The sequence below is a fragment of the Rana temporaria genome, unplaced genomic scaffold (genome assembly GCF_905171775.1).
Source record: "Rana temporaria unplaced genomic scaffold, aRanTem1.1, whole genome shotgun sequence".
In the NCBI taxonomy this organism is placed as follows: Eukaryota; Metazoa; Chordata; class Amphibia; order Anura; family Ranidae; genus Rana; species Rana temporaria.
Window position 1 is genome coordinate 21,164 of NW_024404634.1, and position 18,544 is coordinate 39,707.

The 18,544-nt window shown below is 55.5% G+C and overlaps 1 protein-coding gene across 1 annotated transcript in view; it reads left to right on the forward strand.

Annotated features, from left to right (window-relative positions):
* The window catches only part of BEST4 (bestrophin 4), a 35,737-nt gene extending 20,566 nt beyond the window's left edge, over positions 1–15,171 (forward strand). The window contains exons 5-8 of the mRNA XM_040334789.1: positions 2,908–3,069; positions 3,158–3,238; positions 10,156–10,310; positions 14,711–15,171. Coding sequence (XP_040190723.1) covers positions 2,908–3,069; positions 3,158–3,238; positions 10,156–10,310; positions 14,711–15,122 — 810 coding nt within the window. The 3' untranslated portion in view covers positions 15,123–15,171. The remainder of the gene's footprint in view (positions 1–2,907; positions 3,070–3,157; positions 3,239–10,155; positions 10,311–14,710) is intronic.
* Positions 15,172–18,544: the final 3,373 nt, after the last annotated feature.

An 18,544-nucleotide genomic window follows, 5' to 3' on the forward strand; every position in this document is an offset into this window, starting at 1 on the left:
TAGATTGTGTGGTTTTCCTTTGTTGTGTTTTTTCTCCAGGCAGCTTCTGCTCTTCTGCGTTTCTTGCTTCAATAATGTGAGTGCGTCATTGAACCAACCGGCGTTGTTTTCCCGGATGAGTGTTCTGCGTTTCGGAGCGATTATGTCTGCGGTCTGTAGTAGTGCTTTGTTGATGGAATTTAGAGTTTCTACTGCGTTTTGATGTTCTGTTGATTTTATTTTCTTTAATAATGTCGTTTTGAAGAGTTCCGAGTGGAGCTTCTTCTGGGATCTTGTCCGGTGTGTTTTTTTAGAGACGATGTTGGTAGTTATTTTGAATTCAATTGCATGATGATCTGTCCAAGGTAAGGGCCCATTCTCTGTTATGTTGATGTCCATATCCTGTTTGAAGATGATATCTAGGGTGTGACCTGGAGCATGCGTGAGTGCACATATCAGTTGCTGCAGACCTAGTCCTTCCAATTGGTCAATGCAGGTGTTGGTGACAGGATATGGTGTAGGGGATTGGTTAAGTCTTGGTGTTGGAGATAGGGTATGGTGTAGGGATTTGGTAGTCTTGGGGTTGGCACTAGGATATGGTGTGGGGCATTGGTTGAGTCTTGGTGTTGGAGATAGGGTATGGTGTAGGGAATTGGTTGAGTCTTGGTGTTGAAGATAGGGTATGGTGTAGGGATTTGGTAGTCTTGGTGTTGGCACTAGGATATGGTGTAGTGGATTGGTTGAGTCTTGGTATTGGGTATAGTGTTGGGATTTGGTAGTCTTGGTGTTGGCACTAGGATATGGTGTAGTGGATTGGTTGAGTCTTGGTATTGGGTATGGTGTTGGGATTTGGTAGTCTTGGTGTTGGCACTAGGATATGGTGTAGTGGATTGGTTGAGTCTTAGTATTGGGTATGGTGTAGGGAATTGGTTGAGTCTTGGTGTTGGAGATAAAGTATGGTGTAGGGATTTGGTAGTCTTGGGGTTGGCACTAGGATATGGTGTAGTGGATTGGTTGAGTCTTGGTGTTGGGTATGGTGTAGTGGATTGGTTGAGTCTTGGTGTTGAAGATAGGGTATGGTGTGGGGCATTGGTTGAGTCTTGGTGTTGGAGATAGGGTATGGTGTAGGGATTTGGTAGTCTTGGGGTTGGCACCAGGGTATGGTGTAGTGGGTTGGTTGAGTCTTGGTGTTGGAGATAGGGTATGGTGTAGGGGATTGGTTGAGTCTTGGTGTTGGAGATAGGGTATGGTGTAGGGATTTGGTAGTCTTGGTGTTGGAGATAGGGTATGGTGTAGGGGATTGGTTGAGTCTTGGTGTTGGAGATAGGGTATGGTGTAGGGATTTGGTAGTCTTGGGGTTGGCACTAGGATATGGTGTGGGGCATTGGTTGAGTCTTGGTGTTGGAGATAGGGTATGGTGTGGGGCATTGGTTGAGTCTTGGTGTTGGGGCTAGGATATGGTGTAGGGAATTGGTTGAGTCTTGGTGTTGAAGATAGGGTATGGTGTAGGGATTTGGTAGTCTTGGTGTTGGCACTAGGATATGGTGTAGGGGATTGGTTGAGTCTTGGTGTTGGAGATAGGGTATGGTGTAGGGATTTGGTAGTCTTGGTGTTGGCACTAGGATATGGTGTAGGGGATTGGTTGAGTCTTGGTGTTGAAGATAGGGTATGGTGTAGGGATTTGGTAGTCTTGGTGTTGGCACTAGGATATGGTGTAGTGGATTGGTTGAGTCTTGGTGTTGGAGATAGGGTATGGTGTAGGGGATTGGTTGAGTCTTGGTGTTGGAGATAAGGTATGGTGTGGGGATTTGGTAGTCTTGGTGTTGGCACTAGGATATGGTGTAGGGGGTTGGTTGAGTGTTGGTGTTGAAGATAGGGTATGGTGTAGGGATTTGGTAGTCTTGGGGTTGGCACTAGGATATGGTGTAGTGGATTGGTTGAGTCTTGGTGTTGGAGATAGGGTATGGTGTAGGGGATTGGTTGAGTCTTGGTGTTGGGTATGGTGTAGGGATTTGGTAGTCTTGGTGTTGGCACTAGGATATGGTGTAGTGGATTGGTTGAGTCTTGGTGTTGGCACTAGGATATGGTGTAGTGGATTGGTTGAGTCTTGGTGTTGGGTATGGTGTAGGGATTTGGTAGTCTTGGGGTTGGCACTAGGATATGGTGTAGTGGATTGGTTGAGTCTTGGTGTTGGGTATGGTGTAGGGATTTGGTAGTCTTGGTGTTGGCACTAGGATATGGTGTAGTGGATTGGTTGAGTCTTGGTGTTGGGTATGGTGTAGGGATTTGGTAGTCTTGGTGTTGGAGATAGGGTATGGTGTAGGGGATTGGTTGAGTCTTGGTGTTGGGTATGGTGTTGGGATTTGGTAGTCTTGGTGTTGGCACTAGGATCTGTAGTAGGGGGTTGGTTGAGTCTTGGTGTTGGGTATGGTGTAGGGATTTGGTAGTCTTGGTGTTGGCACTAGGATATGGTGTAGTGGATTGGTTGAGTCTTGGTGTTGGGTATGGTGTAGGGATTTGGTAGTCTTGGTGTTGGCACTAGGATATGGTGTAGGGGATTGGTTGAGTCTTGGTGTTGGAGATAAGGTATGGGGTAGTGATTTGGTAGTCTTGGGTATGGTGTAGGGATGTGGTTAGGTTTTAGGTAAACCTCACATACGTATTGGTATCAGTGCCACATACATCTGATCAGAAAGAATCCACTTGTGTTTTCGGTAAGAAATGAATTGGTTTAATTGGCTAATCCTTGGAGTACATCGTTCTGCACACAGGATCTCAATCCATTCATGGATCTCCATCGGTTATCTTTGTTGCCGATATTCGAATTTAGCATCCCGACTACAAGTAGGGCAATTTCCAGAAGTGGAGACCGGTGGGCAGCCGTAGAGGTGAAGACTTTCCCTTCTCAGGATCGATTTGTCTTTCCAGGTGGTTACGATCGCCGTGTACTCCTTCTTCGCCGCCTGTCTCATCGGACGCCAATTCCTGGAGGGAAACGGCGTGGAGGGAAATAACCAGGAGAAGAATCTGGACGTCTACGTTCCCGTCTTCACCCTCCTCCAATTCTTCTTCTATGCCGGCTGGCTGAAGGTTTGTTGCAGAAGAAATACATGAAATGTAATCGCCTCGCCATGTAATGTTCGCTACTGACCTCTGACCTCTGAATCGCGTGTTTTAGGTGGCAGAACAGATTATTAACCCCTTCGGGGAAGATGACGATGACTTTGAAACAAACCGACTGATAGACCGGAATCTGCAGGTAAGGAAAGCTGCATGTGCTGCAACAGGGATATCCTAAATGTCTGCCATGTTATCAGAGGCTGAGGACTGTGATCCCGAATTTCTATGTTCAAGCACCTATGTGTGCGCTCACCTTGAATGGGCCCTGCAGCCTCTAGGTGTGGTGCTGCGTGGTGTAGCATGGTACCATTGTCCCCCTAGTGGTCTGCCCCGTGTCCTGCATGAAATAATGACACCCCCTTTGTCCCCCTAGTGGTCTGTCCCGTGTCCTGCATGAAATAATGACACCCCCCTTTGTCTCCCTAGTGGTCTGTCCCGTGTCCTGCATGAAATAATGACACCCCCCCTTTGTCTCCCTAGTGGTCTGTCCCGTGTCCTGCATGAAATAATGACACCACCCCCTTTGTCCCCCTAGTGGTCTGTCCCATGTCCTGCATGAAATAATGACACACCCCCTTTGTCCCCCTAGTGGTCTGTCCCGTGTCCTGCATGAAATAATGACACCCCCCTTTGTCCCCCTAGTGGTCTGTCCCGTGTCCTGCATGAAATAATGACACCCCCCTTTGTCCCCCTAGTGGTCTGTCCCGTGTCCTGCATGAAATAATGAAACCCCCCTTTGTCCCCCTAGTGGTCTGTCCCGTGTCCTGCATGAAATAATGACACCCCCCTTTGTCCCCCTAGTGGTCTGTCCCGTGTCCTGCATGAAATAATGACACCCCCCTTTGTCCCCCTAGTGGTCTGTCCCGTGTCCTGCATGAAATAATGACACCCCCCCTTTGTCCCCCTAGTGGTCTGTCCCGTGTCCTGCATGAAATAATGACACCCCCCCCTTTGTCCCCCTAGTGGTCTGTCCCGTGTCCTGCATGAAATAATGACACCCCCCTTTGTCCCCCTAGTGGTCTGTCCTGTGTCCTGCATGAAATAATGCCACCCCCATTTGTCCCTCTAGTGGTCTGTCCCGTGTCCTGCATGAAATAATGATACCCCCCCTTTGTCCCCCTAGTGGTCTGCCCAGTGTCCTGCATGAAATAATGACACACCCCCTTTGTCCCCCTAGTGGTCTGTCCCGTGTCCTGCATGAAATAATGACACCCCCCTTTGTCCCCCTAGTGGTCTGTCCCGTGTCCTGCATGAAATATTGACACCCCCCTTTGTCCCCCCTAGTGGTCTGTCCCGTGTCCTGCATGAAATAATGAAACACCCCCCTTTGTCCCCCTAGTGGTCTGTCCCGTGTCCTGCATGAAATAATGACACCCCCCTTTGTCTCCCTAGTGGTCTGTCCCGTGTCCTGCATGAAATAATGACACCCCCCCCCCTTTGTTCCCCTAGTGGTCTGTCCCGTGTCCTGCATGAAATAATGACACCCCCCCTTTGTCTCCCTAGTGGTCTGTCCCGTGTCCTGCATGAAATAATGACACCACCCCCTTTGTCCCCCTAGTGGTCTCTCCCATGTCCTGCATGAAATAATGACACACCCCCTTTGTCCCCCTAGTGGTCTGTCCCGTGTCCTGCATGAAATAATGACACCCCCCTTTGTCCCCCTAGTGGTCTGTCCCGTGTCCTGCATGAAATAATGACACCCCCCTTTGTCCCCCTAGTGGTCTGTCCCGTGTCCTGCATGAAATAATGAAACCCCCCTTTGTCCCCCTAGTGGTCTGTCCCGTGTCCTGCATGAAATAATGACACCCCCCTTTGTCCCCCTAGTGGTCTGTCCCGTGTCCTGCATGAAATAATGACACCCCCCTTTGTCCCCCTAGTGGTCTGTCCCGTGTCCTGCATGAAATAATGACACCCCCCCTTTGTCCCCCTAGTGGTCTGTCCCGTGTCCTGCATGAAATAATGACACCCCCCTTTGTCCCCCTAGTGGTCTGTCCTGTGTCCTGCATGAAATAATGCCACCCCCATTTGTCCCTCTAGTGGTCTGTCCCGTGTCCTGCATGAAATAATGATACCCCCCCTTTGTCCCCCTAGTGGTCTGCCCAGTGTCCTGCATGAAATAATGACACACCCCCTTTGTCCCCCTAGTGGTCTGTCCCGTGTCCTGCATGAAATAATGACACCCCCCTTTGTCCCCCTAGTGGTCTGTCCCGTGTCCTGCATGAAATATTGACACCCCCCTTTGTCCCCCCTAGTGGTCTGTCCCGTGTCCTGCATGAAATAATGAAACACCCCCCTTTGTCCCCCTAGTGGTCTGTCCCGTGTCCTGCATGAAATAATGACACCCCCCTTTATCTCCCTAGTGGTCTGTCCCGTGTCCTGCATGAAATAATGACACCCCCCCCCCTTTGTTCCCCTAGTGGTCTGTCCCGTGTCCTGCATGAAATAATGACACCCCCCTTTGTCCCCCTAGTGGTCTGTCCCGTGTCCTGCATGAAATAATGACACCCCCCTTTGTCCCCCTAGTGGTCTGTCCCATGTCCTGCATGAAATAATGACACCCCCCTTTGTCCCCCTAGTGGTCTGTCCCATGTCCTGCATGAAATAATGACATGCCCCCTTTGTCCCCCCCTAGTGGTCTGTCCCGTGTCCTGCATGAAATAATGACACCCCCTTTGTCCCCCTAGTGGTCTGTCTCGTGTCCTGCATGAAATAATGACACCCCCCTTTGTCCCCCTAGTGGTCTGTCCAGTGTCCTGCATGAAATAATGACACCCCCTTTGTCCCCCTAGTGGTCTGCCCCGTGTCCTGCATGAAATAATGACACCCCCCCTTTGTCCCCCTAGTGGTCTGTCCCATGTCCTGCATGAAATAATGACACCCCCCTTTGTCCCCCTAGTGGTCTGTCCCATGTCCTGCATGAAATAATGACATGCCCCCTTTGTCCCCCCCTAGTGGTCTGTCCCGTGTCCTGCATGAAATAATGAAACACCCCCCTTTGTCCCCCTAGTGGTCTGTCCCGTGTCCTGCATGAAATAATGACACCCCCCCTTTGTCCCCCTAGTGGTCTGTCCCATGTCCTGCATGAAATAATGACACCCCCCTTTGTCCCCCTAGTGGTCTGTCCCATGTCCTGCATGAAATAATGACATGCCCCCTTTGTCCCCCCCCTAGTGGTCTGTCCCGTGTCCTGCATGAAATAATGACACCCCCTTTGTCCCCCTAGTGGTCTGTCTCGTGTCCTGCATGAAATAATGACACCCCCCCCTTTGTCCCCCTAGTGGTCTGTCCCGTGTCCTGCATGAAATAATGACACCCCCTTTGTCCCCCTAGTGGTCTGCCCCGTGTCCTGCATGAAATAATGACACGCCCCTTTGTCCCCCTAGTGGTCTGTCCCGTGTCCTGCATGAAATAATGACACCCCCCTTTGTCCCCCTAGTGGTCTGTCCCATGTCCTGCATGAAATAATGACATGCCCCCTTTGTCCCCCTAGTGGTCTGTCCCGTGTCCTGCATGAAATAATGAAACACCCCCCTTTGTCCCCCTAGTGGTCTGTCCCATGTCCTGCATGAAATAATGACACCCCCCCTTTGTCCCCCTAGTGGTCTGTCCCGTGTCCTGCATGAAATAATGAAACACCCCCCCTTTGTCCCCCTAGTGGTCTGTCCCGTGTCCTGCATGAAATAATGACAAGCCCCCTTTGTCCCCCCCTAGTGGTCTGTCCCGTGTCCTGCATGAAATAATGACACCCCCCCCTTTGTCCCCCTAGTGGTCTGTCCCGTGTCCTGCATGAAATAATGACACCCCCCCTTTGTCCCCCTAGTGGTCTGTCCCGTGTCCTGCATGAAATAATGACACCCCCCCTTTGTCCCCCTAGTGGTGTGTCCCGTGTCCTGCATGAAATAATGAAACACCCCCCTTTGTCCCCCTAGTGGTCTGTCCCGTGTCCTGCATGAAATAATGACACCCCCCCTTTGTCCCCCTAGTGGTCTGTCCCGTGTCCTGCATGAAATAATGACACCCCCCTTTGTCCCCCTAGTGGTCTGTCCCGTGTCCTGCATGAAATAATGACACCCCCCCTTTGTCCCCCTAGTGGTCTGTCCCGTGTCCTGCATGAAATAATGATACCCCCCCTTTGTCCCCCTAGTGGTCTGTCCTATGTCCTGCATGAAATAATGACACACCCCCCTTTGTCCCCCTAGTGGTCTGTCCCGTGTCCTGCATGAAATAATGACACCCCCTTTGTCCCCCTAGTGGTGTGTCCCGTGTCCTGCATGAAATAATGAAACACCCCCCTTTGTCCCCCTAGTGGTCTGTCCCGTGTCCTGCATGAAATAATGACACCCCCCCCATTGTCCCCCTAGTGGTCTGTCCCGTGTCCTGCTTGAAATAATGACACCCCCTTTGTCCCCCTAGTGGTCTGTCCTGTGTCCTGCATGAAATAATGCCACCCCCATTTGTCCCTCTAGTGGTCTGTCCCGTGTCCTGCATGAAATAATGATACCCCCCCTTTGTCCCCCTAGTGGTCTGTCCCGTGTCCTGCATGAAATAATGACACCCCCCCTTTGTCCCCCTAGTGGTCTGTCCCGTGTCCTGCATGAAATAATGACACCCCCCCATTGTCCCCCTAGTGGTCTGTCCCGTGTCCTGCATGAAATAATGACACCCCCCCTTTGTCCCCCTAGTGGTCTGTCCCGTGTCCTGCATGAAATAATGACACCCCCCCTTTGTCCCCCTAGTGGTCTGTCCCGTGTCCTGCATGAAATAATGACACCCCCTTTGTCCCCCTAGTGGTCTGCCCCGTGTCCTGCATGAAATAATGACACCCCTTTTGTCCCCCTAGTGGTCTGTCCCGTGTCCTGCATGAAATAATGACACCCCCTTTGTCCCCCTAGTGGTCTGCCCCGTGTCCTGCATGAAATAATGACACCCCCTTTGTCCCCCTAGTGGTCTGTCCCGTGTCCTGCATGAAATAATGACACCCCCCTTTGTCCCTCTAGTGGTCTGTCCCGTGTCCTGCATGAAATAATGACACCCCCTGTGCCCCCCTAGTGGTCTGTCCTGTGTCCTGCATGAAATAATGACACACCCCCTTTGTCCCCCTAGTGGTCTGTCCCGTGTCCTGCATGAAATAATGACACCCCCCTTTGTCCCCCTAGTGGTCTGTCCCGTGTCCTGCATGAAATAATGACACCCCCTTTGTCCCCCTAGTGGTCTGTCCCGTGTCCTGCATGAAATAATGACACGCCCCTTTGTCCCCCTAGTGGTCTGTCCCGTGTCCTGCATGAAATAATGACACCCCCCTTTGTCCCCCTAGTGGTCTGCCCCGTGTCCTGCATGAAATAATGACACACCCCTTTGTCCCCCTAGTGGTCTGTCCCGTGTCCTGCATGAAATAATGACACCCCCCTTTGTCCCTCTAGTGGTCTGTCCCGTGTCCTGCATGAAATAATGACACCCCCTTTGTCCCCCTAGTGGTCTGTCCCGTGTCCTGCATGAAATAATGACACGCCCCCTTTGTCCCTCTAGTGGTCTGTCCCGTGTCCTGCATGAAATAATGACACACCCCCTTTGTCCCCCTAGTGGTCTGTCCCGTGTCCTGCATGAAATAATGACACCCCCCCTTTGTCCCCCTAGTGGTCTGTCCCGTGTCCTGCATGAAATAATGACACCACCCCCTTTGTCCCCCTAGTGGTCTGTCCCGTGTCCTGCATGAAATAATGACACCCCCCTTTGTCCCCCTAGTGGTCTGTCCCGTGTCCTGCATGAAATAATGACACCCCCCCTCTGTCCCCCTAGTGGTCTGTCCCGTGTCCTGCATGAAATAATGACACCCCCTGTGCCCCCCTAGTGGTCTGTCCAGTGTCCTGCATGAAATGACACCCCCTTTGTCCCCCTAGTGGTCTGTCCCGTGTCCTGCATGAAATGACACCCCCTTTGTCCCCCTAGTGGTCTGTCCCGTGTCCTGCATGAAATAATGACACCCCCTTTGTTCCCCTAGTGGTCTGTCCCGTGTCCTGCATGAAATGACACCCCCTTTGTCCCTCTAGTGGTCTGTCCCGTGTCCTGCATGAAATGACACCCCCTTTGTCCCCCTAGTGGTCTGTCCCGTGTCCTGCATGAAATAATGACACCCCCTTTGTCCCCCTAGTGGTCTGTCCCGTGTCCTGCATGAAATAATGACACCCCCCTTTGTCCCCCTAGTGGTCTGTCCCGTGTCCTGCATGAAATAATGACACCCCCCTTTGTCCCCCTAGTGGTCTGTCCCGTGTCCTGCATGAAATAATGACACCCCCCCTTTGTCCCCCTAGTGGTCTGTCCCGTGTCCTGCATGAAATATAAAATAACTTACTGGGAGTAAGTATTAAAAGTGAGAAATCCACCCCTCCCCCACATCTGTGATCAGGTGACCTCAGACACAATAATAAGACCCCTGGAGCTTCTCCTCTGCCCATCTCCCCCAATCCCTTGTCTCTGGCTGTTCACTCCCCCATATCATGAGAAACACCCGGGCAACACACAGGAAAGGCAGCCAATCCTGGGAGAGGAGAGGATGGGAGGGGGCTGTGCATGTCTCCAAGCTAGTGCACAAGATATGCAAATAACCTGTCACTCACAGCAAGGGGGCGGAACAGTCTCTGCAAGTCTGTTTTATTTTCACTGAACAATAAAAGAGGATTGCTCAGAGCCGGATTACCTCTGTGTGGGAAGACTGGGCAGATGACAGGAAATCTTATTCTCCTCGTTGTCACCTGAAATCCGATTCCTAACACCGCCGGGGGGGATAAAGGAGGATATCCTTGTGGGCAAAGCTCCGCCCCTTTCTGGTGACACATTGAGGGGCCGGGAACATTCTGGTAAGTCTCTGATAGGAGGAGGTTTGGGCTCCTCTTTTCTCATTGGACGATCACCGCGCCCAGTGCCGATCCTGACCTCCCTGGGGCCCTTGCATCGTGAGCCTATCGGGAGGATCGGCCCTGAGCGCGCCACTCGTTCATTTTCCATGTAATTCTCTGACCATCCAGAAAACATGTCCTGTGTCCCCCGCTGTGCTTCCAGGTCTCCCTTCTCTCGGTGGATGACATGTACCAGAACCTGCCGCCGATGCTGAAAGACAAATACTGGGATGAGCAAATGGCGCTGCCGCCATACACCGTCGCCACCGCCGCCGAGACGCTGAAACCCTCGTTCATGGGCTCCACCTTCGACATGCGGTGCGTAAAATATTCAGCATAATGAAGGAGCAATGGGGCCCCTTTCCCGGGGGCCCTGACTGGAGGGGGGAGGGGTGGATGGATCAGGAGATTTACATTGGATAAATATAAGTGACCAATCAAATCTTCAGAAAGACGTATTAGACTGTAAGAGGGTGAAGGAAGCTTCTGTATTGAGGGGAGGAATGCGGCTTTACGTCCCAAGCGCAAGTGGGAACGTTTCCAGAAAGGATGGAGTGTCCCTGTCCTCCCCTTCTCCTCCGGAACCTCCCCCTGCTCCTCCCCTACTCCTCCGGAACCACCCCCTTCTCCTCCGGAACCTCCCCCTTCTCCTCCGGAACCTCCCCCTACTCCTCCGGAACCTCCCCCTCCGGAACTGCCCCCTTCTCCTCCGGAATCTCCCCCTTCTCCTCTGGTACCTCCCCCTACTCCCCCGGAACCTCCCCCTACTCCCCCTCCTCCTCCCCCTACTCCTCCGGAACCGCCCCCCTGCTCCTCCGGAACCTCCCCCTCCTCCTCCGGAACCTCCTCCTCCGGAACCGCCCCCTTCTCCTCCGGAACCTCCCCCTTCTCCTCTGGTACCTCCCCCTACTCCCCCGGAACCTCCCCCTACTCCCCCGGAACCTCCCCCTGCTCCTCGGGAACCTCCCCCTACTCCTCCGGAACCGCCCCCTTCTCCTCCGGAACCTCCCCCTACTCCTCCGGAACCTCCCCCTACTCCTCCGGAACCTCCCCCTACTCCTCCGGAGCCTCCCCCTTCTCCTCCGGAACCTCCCCCTGCTCCTCCGGAACCGCCCCTTCTCCTCCGGAACCTCCCCCTTCTCTTCCAGAACCGCCCCCTGCTCCTCTGGAACCGCCCCCTACTCCTCCGGAACCGCCCCCTTCTCCTCCGGAACCGCCCCCTACTCCGGAACCCCCCCTTCTCCTCTGGAACCGCCCCCTACTCCTCCGGAACCGCCCCCTTCTCCTCCGGAACCTCCCCCTACTCCTCCGGAACCGCCCCCTTCTCCTCCGGAACCGCCCCCTTCTCCTTCGGAACCTCCCCCTGCTCCTCCCTTACTCCTCCGGAGCCTCCCCTTCTCCTCCGGAACCTCCCCCTTCTCCTCCGGAACCTCCCCCTACTCCTCCCCCTCCTCCGGAACCTCCCCCTGCTCCTCCGGAACCTCCCCCTGCTCCTCCCCCTTCTCCTCCCCCTTCTCCTCAGGAACCTCCCCCTGCTCCTCGCCCTCCTCCTCCAGAACCTCCCCCTTCTCCTCCGGAACCTCCCCCTGCTCCTCCCCCTCCTCCTCCGGAACCTCCCCCTACTCCTCCGGAACCTCCCCCTTCTCCTCCGGAACCTCCCCCTTCTCCTCCGGAACCTCCCCCTGCTCCTCGGGAACCTCCCCCTACTCCGGAACCTCCCCCTTCTCCTCCGGAACCTCCCCCTACTCCTCCGGAACCGCCCCCTTCTCCTCCGGAACCGCCCCCTTCTCCTCCGGAACCTCCCCCTACTCCTCCGGAACCTCCCCCTTCTCCTCCGGAACCGCCCCCTTCTCCTCCGGAACCTCCCCCTGCTCCTCCGGAACCTCCCCCTGCCCCTCCGGAACCTCCCCCTCCTCCTCCGGAACCTCCCCCTGCCCCTCCGGAACCTCCCCTGCTCCTCCCGAACCTCCCCCTGCTCCTCCGGAACCTCTCCCTGCTCCTCCGGAGCCTCCCCCTGCTCCTCCGGAACCTCCCCCTCCTCCTCCGGAACCGCCCCCTGCCCCTCCGGAACCTCCCCTGCTCCTCCGGAACCTCTTCTGCTCCTCCGGAACCTCCCCCTACTCCTCCGGAACCTCTCCCTGCTCCTCCGGAACCTCACCCTACTCCTCCCCTGCTCCTCCGGAACCTCCCCCTACTCCCCCGGAACCTCCCCCTTCTCCTCCCACTGCTCCTCCGGAACCTCCCCCTACTCCCCCGGAACCTCCCCCTTCTCCTCCGTAACCGCCCCTTCTCCTCCGGAACCGCCCCCTGCTCCTCGGGAACCTCCCCCTGCTCCTCTGGAACCTCCCCCTTCTCCTCCGGAACCTCCCCCTCCTCCTCCGGAACCTCCCCCTACTCCTCCCCTACTCCTCCGGAACCTCCCCCTGCCCCTCCAGAGCCCCTCCCTACTCCCCTCGGAACCGCTCCCTACTCCTCCGGAACCTCCCCCTACTCCTCTGGAACCTCCCCTGCTCCTCCGGAACCTCCCCCTACTCCTCCAGAGCCTCCCCTGCTCCTCCGGAACCTCTCCCTGCTCCTCCGGAACCTCCCAATGCTCCTCCAGAGCCTCCCCCTTCTCCTCCCTACTCCCCTGGAACCGCTCCCTACTCCTCCCCCTACTTCTCCGGAAGCTCTCCCTACTCACCCGGAACCTCCCCCTACTCCTCCGGAACCTCCCCCTGCTCCTCCGGAACCTCCCCCTGCTCCTCCGGAACCTCCCCCTGCTTCTCCGGAACCTCCCCCTGCTCCTCCGGAGCCCCTCCCTACTCCCCCGGAACCACCCCCTACTCCTCCGGAACCTCTCCCTGCTCCTCCGGAACCTCTCCCTGCCCCTCCGGAGCCTCTCCCTACTCCTCCTCCCCCTACTCCTCCGGAACCTCTCCCTACTCCCCCGAAGCCTCCCCCTACCCCTCCGGAACCTCCCCCTACTCCTCCGAAACCTCCCCCTACTCCTACCCCTACTCCTCCAGGAACCTCTCCCTACTCCTCCTCCTCCGGAACCTCCCCCTACCCCTCTGGAGCCTCTCCCTGCTCCTCTGGAACCTCCCCCTGCTCCTCCGGAGCCTCTCCCTACTCCTCCGGAACCTCCCCCTACCCCTCCTCCGGAACCTCCCCCTACTTCTCCGGAACCTCCCCCTACTCCTCCGGAACCTCCCCCTACTCCTCCGGAATCTCCCCCTACTCATCACTGTCCCTGCCAGGCGGGTGACCTGTCCCTACACTACCCCCCACACCAAATATGCTGTGCCTGACCCAAAATGGTCGCCAGTCACATAGAGGCAGCATCCAATCAGAGAGCTTCCCCAGTGACCCAGGAAACTATAGAGGAACCTTGTTTCCCCCCCCCCTTGGAATGTTGCTGCTGTCAATCAGAGCCAGTAGCGAGGGAGGGGACAGGCAGCTTGCTATTGGGGGCACTCAGGGGGGGGGAAGGGTCCCAAGAAGAGGATGGGGGTGCTAAAACCATTACACAGAGCAGGTAAGTATAACATGTTTGTTTGATGCGCTCAATTTGAAGTATAACCAGAGGCGGACTGACTATTTGGGTACTCGGGCACTGCCCAAGGGCCCCATGCCACTAGGGGGCCCCATCAGGGTTGCCAGCCTCAGTAAAACCCCAACATTATTGCTGCCCCGCCTCTCCAGTACCTCCTGTGTGTGGTCCCATAATCTATTTCCTGGGGGCCCCATAATCTCCTATTCCCTGGGGGCCCCATAATCTCCTATTGCTCGGGGGCCCCATAATCTCCTATTGCTCGGGGGCCCCATAATCTCCTATTGCTCGGGGGCCCCATAATCTCCTATTGCTCGGGGGCCCCATAATCTCCTATTGCTCGGGGGCCCCATAATCTCCTATTGCTCGGGGGCCCCATAATCTCCTATTGCCCGGGGGCCCCATAATCTCCTATTGCCTGGGGGCCCCATAATCTCCTATTGCTCGGGGGCCCCATAATCTCCTATTGCTCGGGGGCCCCATAATCTCCTATTGCTCGGGGGCCCCATAATCTCCTATTGCTTGGGGGCCCCATAATCTCCTATTGCTCGGGGGCCCCATAATCTATTGCCTGGGGGCCCCATAATCTCCTATTGCTCGGGGGCCCCATAATCTCCTATTGCCTGGGGGCCCCATAATCTCCTATTGCCTGGGGGCCCCATAATCTCCTATTGCTCGGGGGCCCCATAATCTCCTATTGCTCGGGGGCCCCATAATCTCCTATTGCTCGGGGGCCCCATAATCTCCTATTGCTCGGGGGCCCCATAATCTCCTATTGCCCGGGGGCCCCATAATCTCCTATTGCCCGGGGGCCCCATAATCTCCTATTGCCCGGGGGCCCCATAATCTCCTATTGCTCGGGGGCCCCATAATCTCCTATTGCCCGGGGACCCCATAATCTCCTATTGCTCGGGGGCCCCATAATCTCCTATTGCCTGGGGGCCCCATAATCTCCTATTGCTCGGGGGCCCCATAATCTCCTATTGCTCGGGGGCCCCATAATCTCCTATTGCTCGGGGGCCCCATAATCTCCTATTGCTCGGGGGCCCCATAATCTCCTATTGCCTGGGGGCCCCATGAGTTATCAGTCCGCCCCCGAGTATAACCAATGAAGTGTCACTTCACTCCTGGAAGGGGGTTCCCCACCCCCGGCCATCATAGTAACAAACATCTCCTTCCCTTTCAGCATCGATGGGGATCCGGATCAACACCAACAAGTGGCCGCCACCCCAAACCTCCCCCGCGCTCGCACCCCCATGCTCAGCCGCTTCCTCCCCTCCCCCGCCATCGGCATGAAAAACCTCATGGGCCGAGGTCCTCGCAATCCCCTGGTCCGCCTCAGAGGAGAAGGATCCCCCAACAACGTCCACTACAGCGAGATCGACCAGGACTATCGGATCGACGAGGAGGAAAACACCGAGGACGAGAAGGAGAGCCGGGCGAGTGAACCTCCTACTCCTAAAGTCGCCTCTCGAGTTCCTCGCAGGCTGGAGGCCTCAGAGAAGCAGAAGAAGATGGAGCAGCCGAAGCCGATCCCGATCCTCATCACAGTGGAGGAACCGTCTGAGGAAAGCATAGAGCAGGACCCGGGCCAATGATCGGGGACACGGCACGGGACAGAACTTCCGACAGCCCGGGAATGACGAGACTTCCGGATCCTCGGGAGAGACGAGCTGGTGGGGGAGCAAAGAATAGACCTTGGAATGACCCAACCCCCCCCCACCCCTCCCCCGCAGGCGTCCCCACCCCTCCCCCGAAGGCATACCCTCCCCCACAGGCATTCTCTGACTTTCAAACCTTTTTTTAAAGATATTTTTATTACATTTTTTGCATCAACATACAAAAGAAAAACTTTGGTTATTCATCAATAAACAGATTCCACGTCTCCCGTCTCTGGAGGTCATTACATGAAAAGTTACCCTGTTTCTCCGAAAATAAGACCTAGCGTGAGTTTCTGGGATGGCTGCAATATAAGCCCTACCCCAAAAATAAGCCCTAGTTCAAGTCCTTGTAAAAACATGTAATCCGTTCTGTAAAAAGATTATATAATGTGCAGTGTGTCTCCCTTTATTGTGGAAAATACCTTATTTACAGCACTGCTGGGCGCTCACGTGACCCGCCGCAGTTCTTCTCCTCTCCTCCCGGCTGATGTCAGCTGTTTTTTTTTTTCAATAAAACTTTATCAAGCCCCTCCCACTGCAGTACTCAGAGTGGGGCTGTCGTCATTGGGGATCTTGGCCCCTCCCTCTGCAGTATGGAAGAAGAGCTCCAGCGGGTCACGTGAGCGGTACTGTAAGTAAGGTATTTTCCACAATAATGTTACACAAGGAGACACACACTGCACATTGTATCTTTCTACACAACGGATTACAATCTTTTTATAAGGTCTTTAAACAAAGGTTTATTTTTGGGATTACAGAATTTCACAATGCTGACTCCAGAGCTGACAGGGGGAGAAACTTTTTTTGTACATACCATAAATAAATAAGACATCCCCTGAAAATAAGCCCTAGTGTTTTTTGTAGACAGAATTAATATAAGACCCGGTCTTATTTTCAGGGAATCACGGTACAAAGAGCATTTCTGTAGTCAGAGTCACTGGGAGGGAGCACATGAGTTCCCGGGTCTGTACACCCGCTGTGCCCCATTATGAGGGGTTCCCACCATCCCTGTGCTGAGTTCCCGGGTCTGTACACCCGCTGTGCCCATTATGAGGGGTTCCCACCATCCCTGTGCTGAGTTCCCGGGTCTGTACACCCGCTGTGCCCATTATGAGGAGTTCCCACCATCCCTGTGCTGAGTTCCCGGGTCTGTACCCCCCGCTGTGCCCATTATGAGGGGTTCCCACCATCCCTGTGCTGAGTTCCCGGGTCTGTACACCCGCTGTGCCCCATTATGAGGGGTTCCCACCATCCCTGTGCTGAGTTCCCGGGTCTGTACACCCGCTGTGCCCATTATGAGGGGTTCCCACCATCCCTGTGCTGAGTTCCCGGGTCTGTACACCCGCTGTGCCCCATTATGAGGGGTTCCCACCATCCCTGTGCTGAGTTCCCGGGTCTGTACACCCGCTGTGCCCATTATGAGGGGTTCCCACCATCCCTGTGCTGAGTTCCCGGGTCTGTACACCCGCTGTGCCCCATTATGAGGGGTTCCCACCATCCCTGTGCTGAGTTCCCGGGTCTGTACACCCGCTGTGCCCATTATGAGGGGATCACACCATCCCTGTGCTGAGTCCCCGGGTCTGTACACCCGCTGTGCCCATTATGAGGGGTTCCCACCATCCCTGTGCTGAGTTCCCGGGTCTGTACACCCGCTGTGCCCATTATGAGGGGTTCCCACCATCCCTGTGCTGAGTTCCCGGGTCTGTACACCCGCTGTGCCCATTATGAGGGGTTCCCACCATCCCTGTGCTGAGTTCCCGGGTCTGTACACCCGCTGTGCCCATTATGAGGGGTTCCCTCCATCCCTGTGCTGAGTTCCCGGGTCTGTACCCCCCGCTGTGCCCCATTATGAGGGGTTCCCACCATCCCTGTGCTGAGTTCCCGGGTCTGTACACCCACTGTGCCCCATTATGAGGGGTTCCCACCATCCCTGTGCTGAGTTCCCGGGTCTGTACACCCGCTGTGCCCATTATGAAGGGTTCCCACCATCCCTGTGCTGAGTTCCCGGGTCTGTACACCCGCTGTGCCCATTATGAGGGGTTCCCACCATCCCTGTGCTGAGTTCCCGGGTCTGTACACCCGCTGTGCCCATTATGAGGGGTTCCCACCATCCCTGTGCTGAGTTCCCGGGTCTGTACCCCCCGCTGTGCCCATTATGAGGGGTTCCCACCATCCCTGTGCTGAGTTCCCGGGTCTGTACACCCGCTGTGCCCATTATGAGGGGTTCTCACCATCCCTGTGCTGAGTTCCCGGGTCTGTACACCCGCTGTGCCCATTATGAGGGGTTCCCACCATCCCTGTGCTGAGTTCCCGGGTCTGTACACCCGCTGTGCCCATTATGAGGAGTTCCCACCACCCCTGTGCTGAGTTCCCGGGTCTGTACACCCGCTGTGCCCATTATGAGGGGTTCCCACCATCCCTGTGCTGAGTTCCTGGGTCTGTACCCCCCGCTGTGCCCATTATGAGGGGTTCCCACCATCCCTGTGCTGAGTTCCCGGGTCTGTACACCCGCTGTGCCCCATTATGAGGGGTTCCCACCATCCCTGTGCTGAGTTCCCGGATCTGTACACCCGCTGTGCCCCATTATGAGGGGTTCCCACCATCCCTGTGCTGAGTTCCCGGGTCTGTACCCCCCGCTGTGCCCATTATGAGGGGTTCCCACCATCCCTGTGCTGAGTTCCTGGGTCTGTACCCCCCGCTGTGCCCATTATGAGGGGTTCCCACCATCCCTGTGCTGAGTTCCCAGGTCTGTACACCCGCTGTGCTCATTATGAGGGGTTCTCACCATCCCTGTGCTGAGTTCCCGGGTCTGTACACCCGCTGTGCCCCATTATGAGGGGTTCCCACCATCCCTGTGCTGAGTTCCCGGGTCTGTACACCCGCTGTGCCCCATTATGAGGGGTTCCCACCATCCCTGTGCAGAGTTCCCGGGTCTGTACACCCGCTGTGCCCCATTATGAGGGGTTCCCACCATCCCTGTGCCGAGTTCCCGGGTCTGTACACCCGCTGTGCCCCATTATGAGGGGTTCCCACCATCCCTGTGCCGAGTTCCCGGGTCTGTACACCCGCTGTGCCCCATTATGAGGGGTTCCCACCATCCCTGTGCTGAGTTCCCGGGTCTGTACACCCGCTGTGCCCCATTATGAGGGGTTCCCACCATCCCTGTGCTGAGTTCCCGGGTCTGTACACCCGCTGTGCCCATTATGAGGAGTTCCCACCATCCCTGTGCTGAGTTCCCGGGTCTGTACACCCGCTGGGCCCCATTATGAGGGGTTCCCACCATCCCTGTGCCCCATTATGAGGGGTTCCCACCATCCCTGTGCCCCATTATGAGGGGTTCCCACCATCCCTGTGCTGAG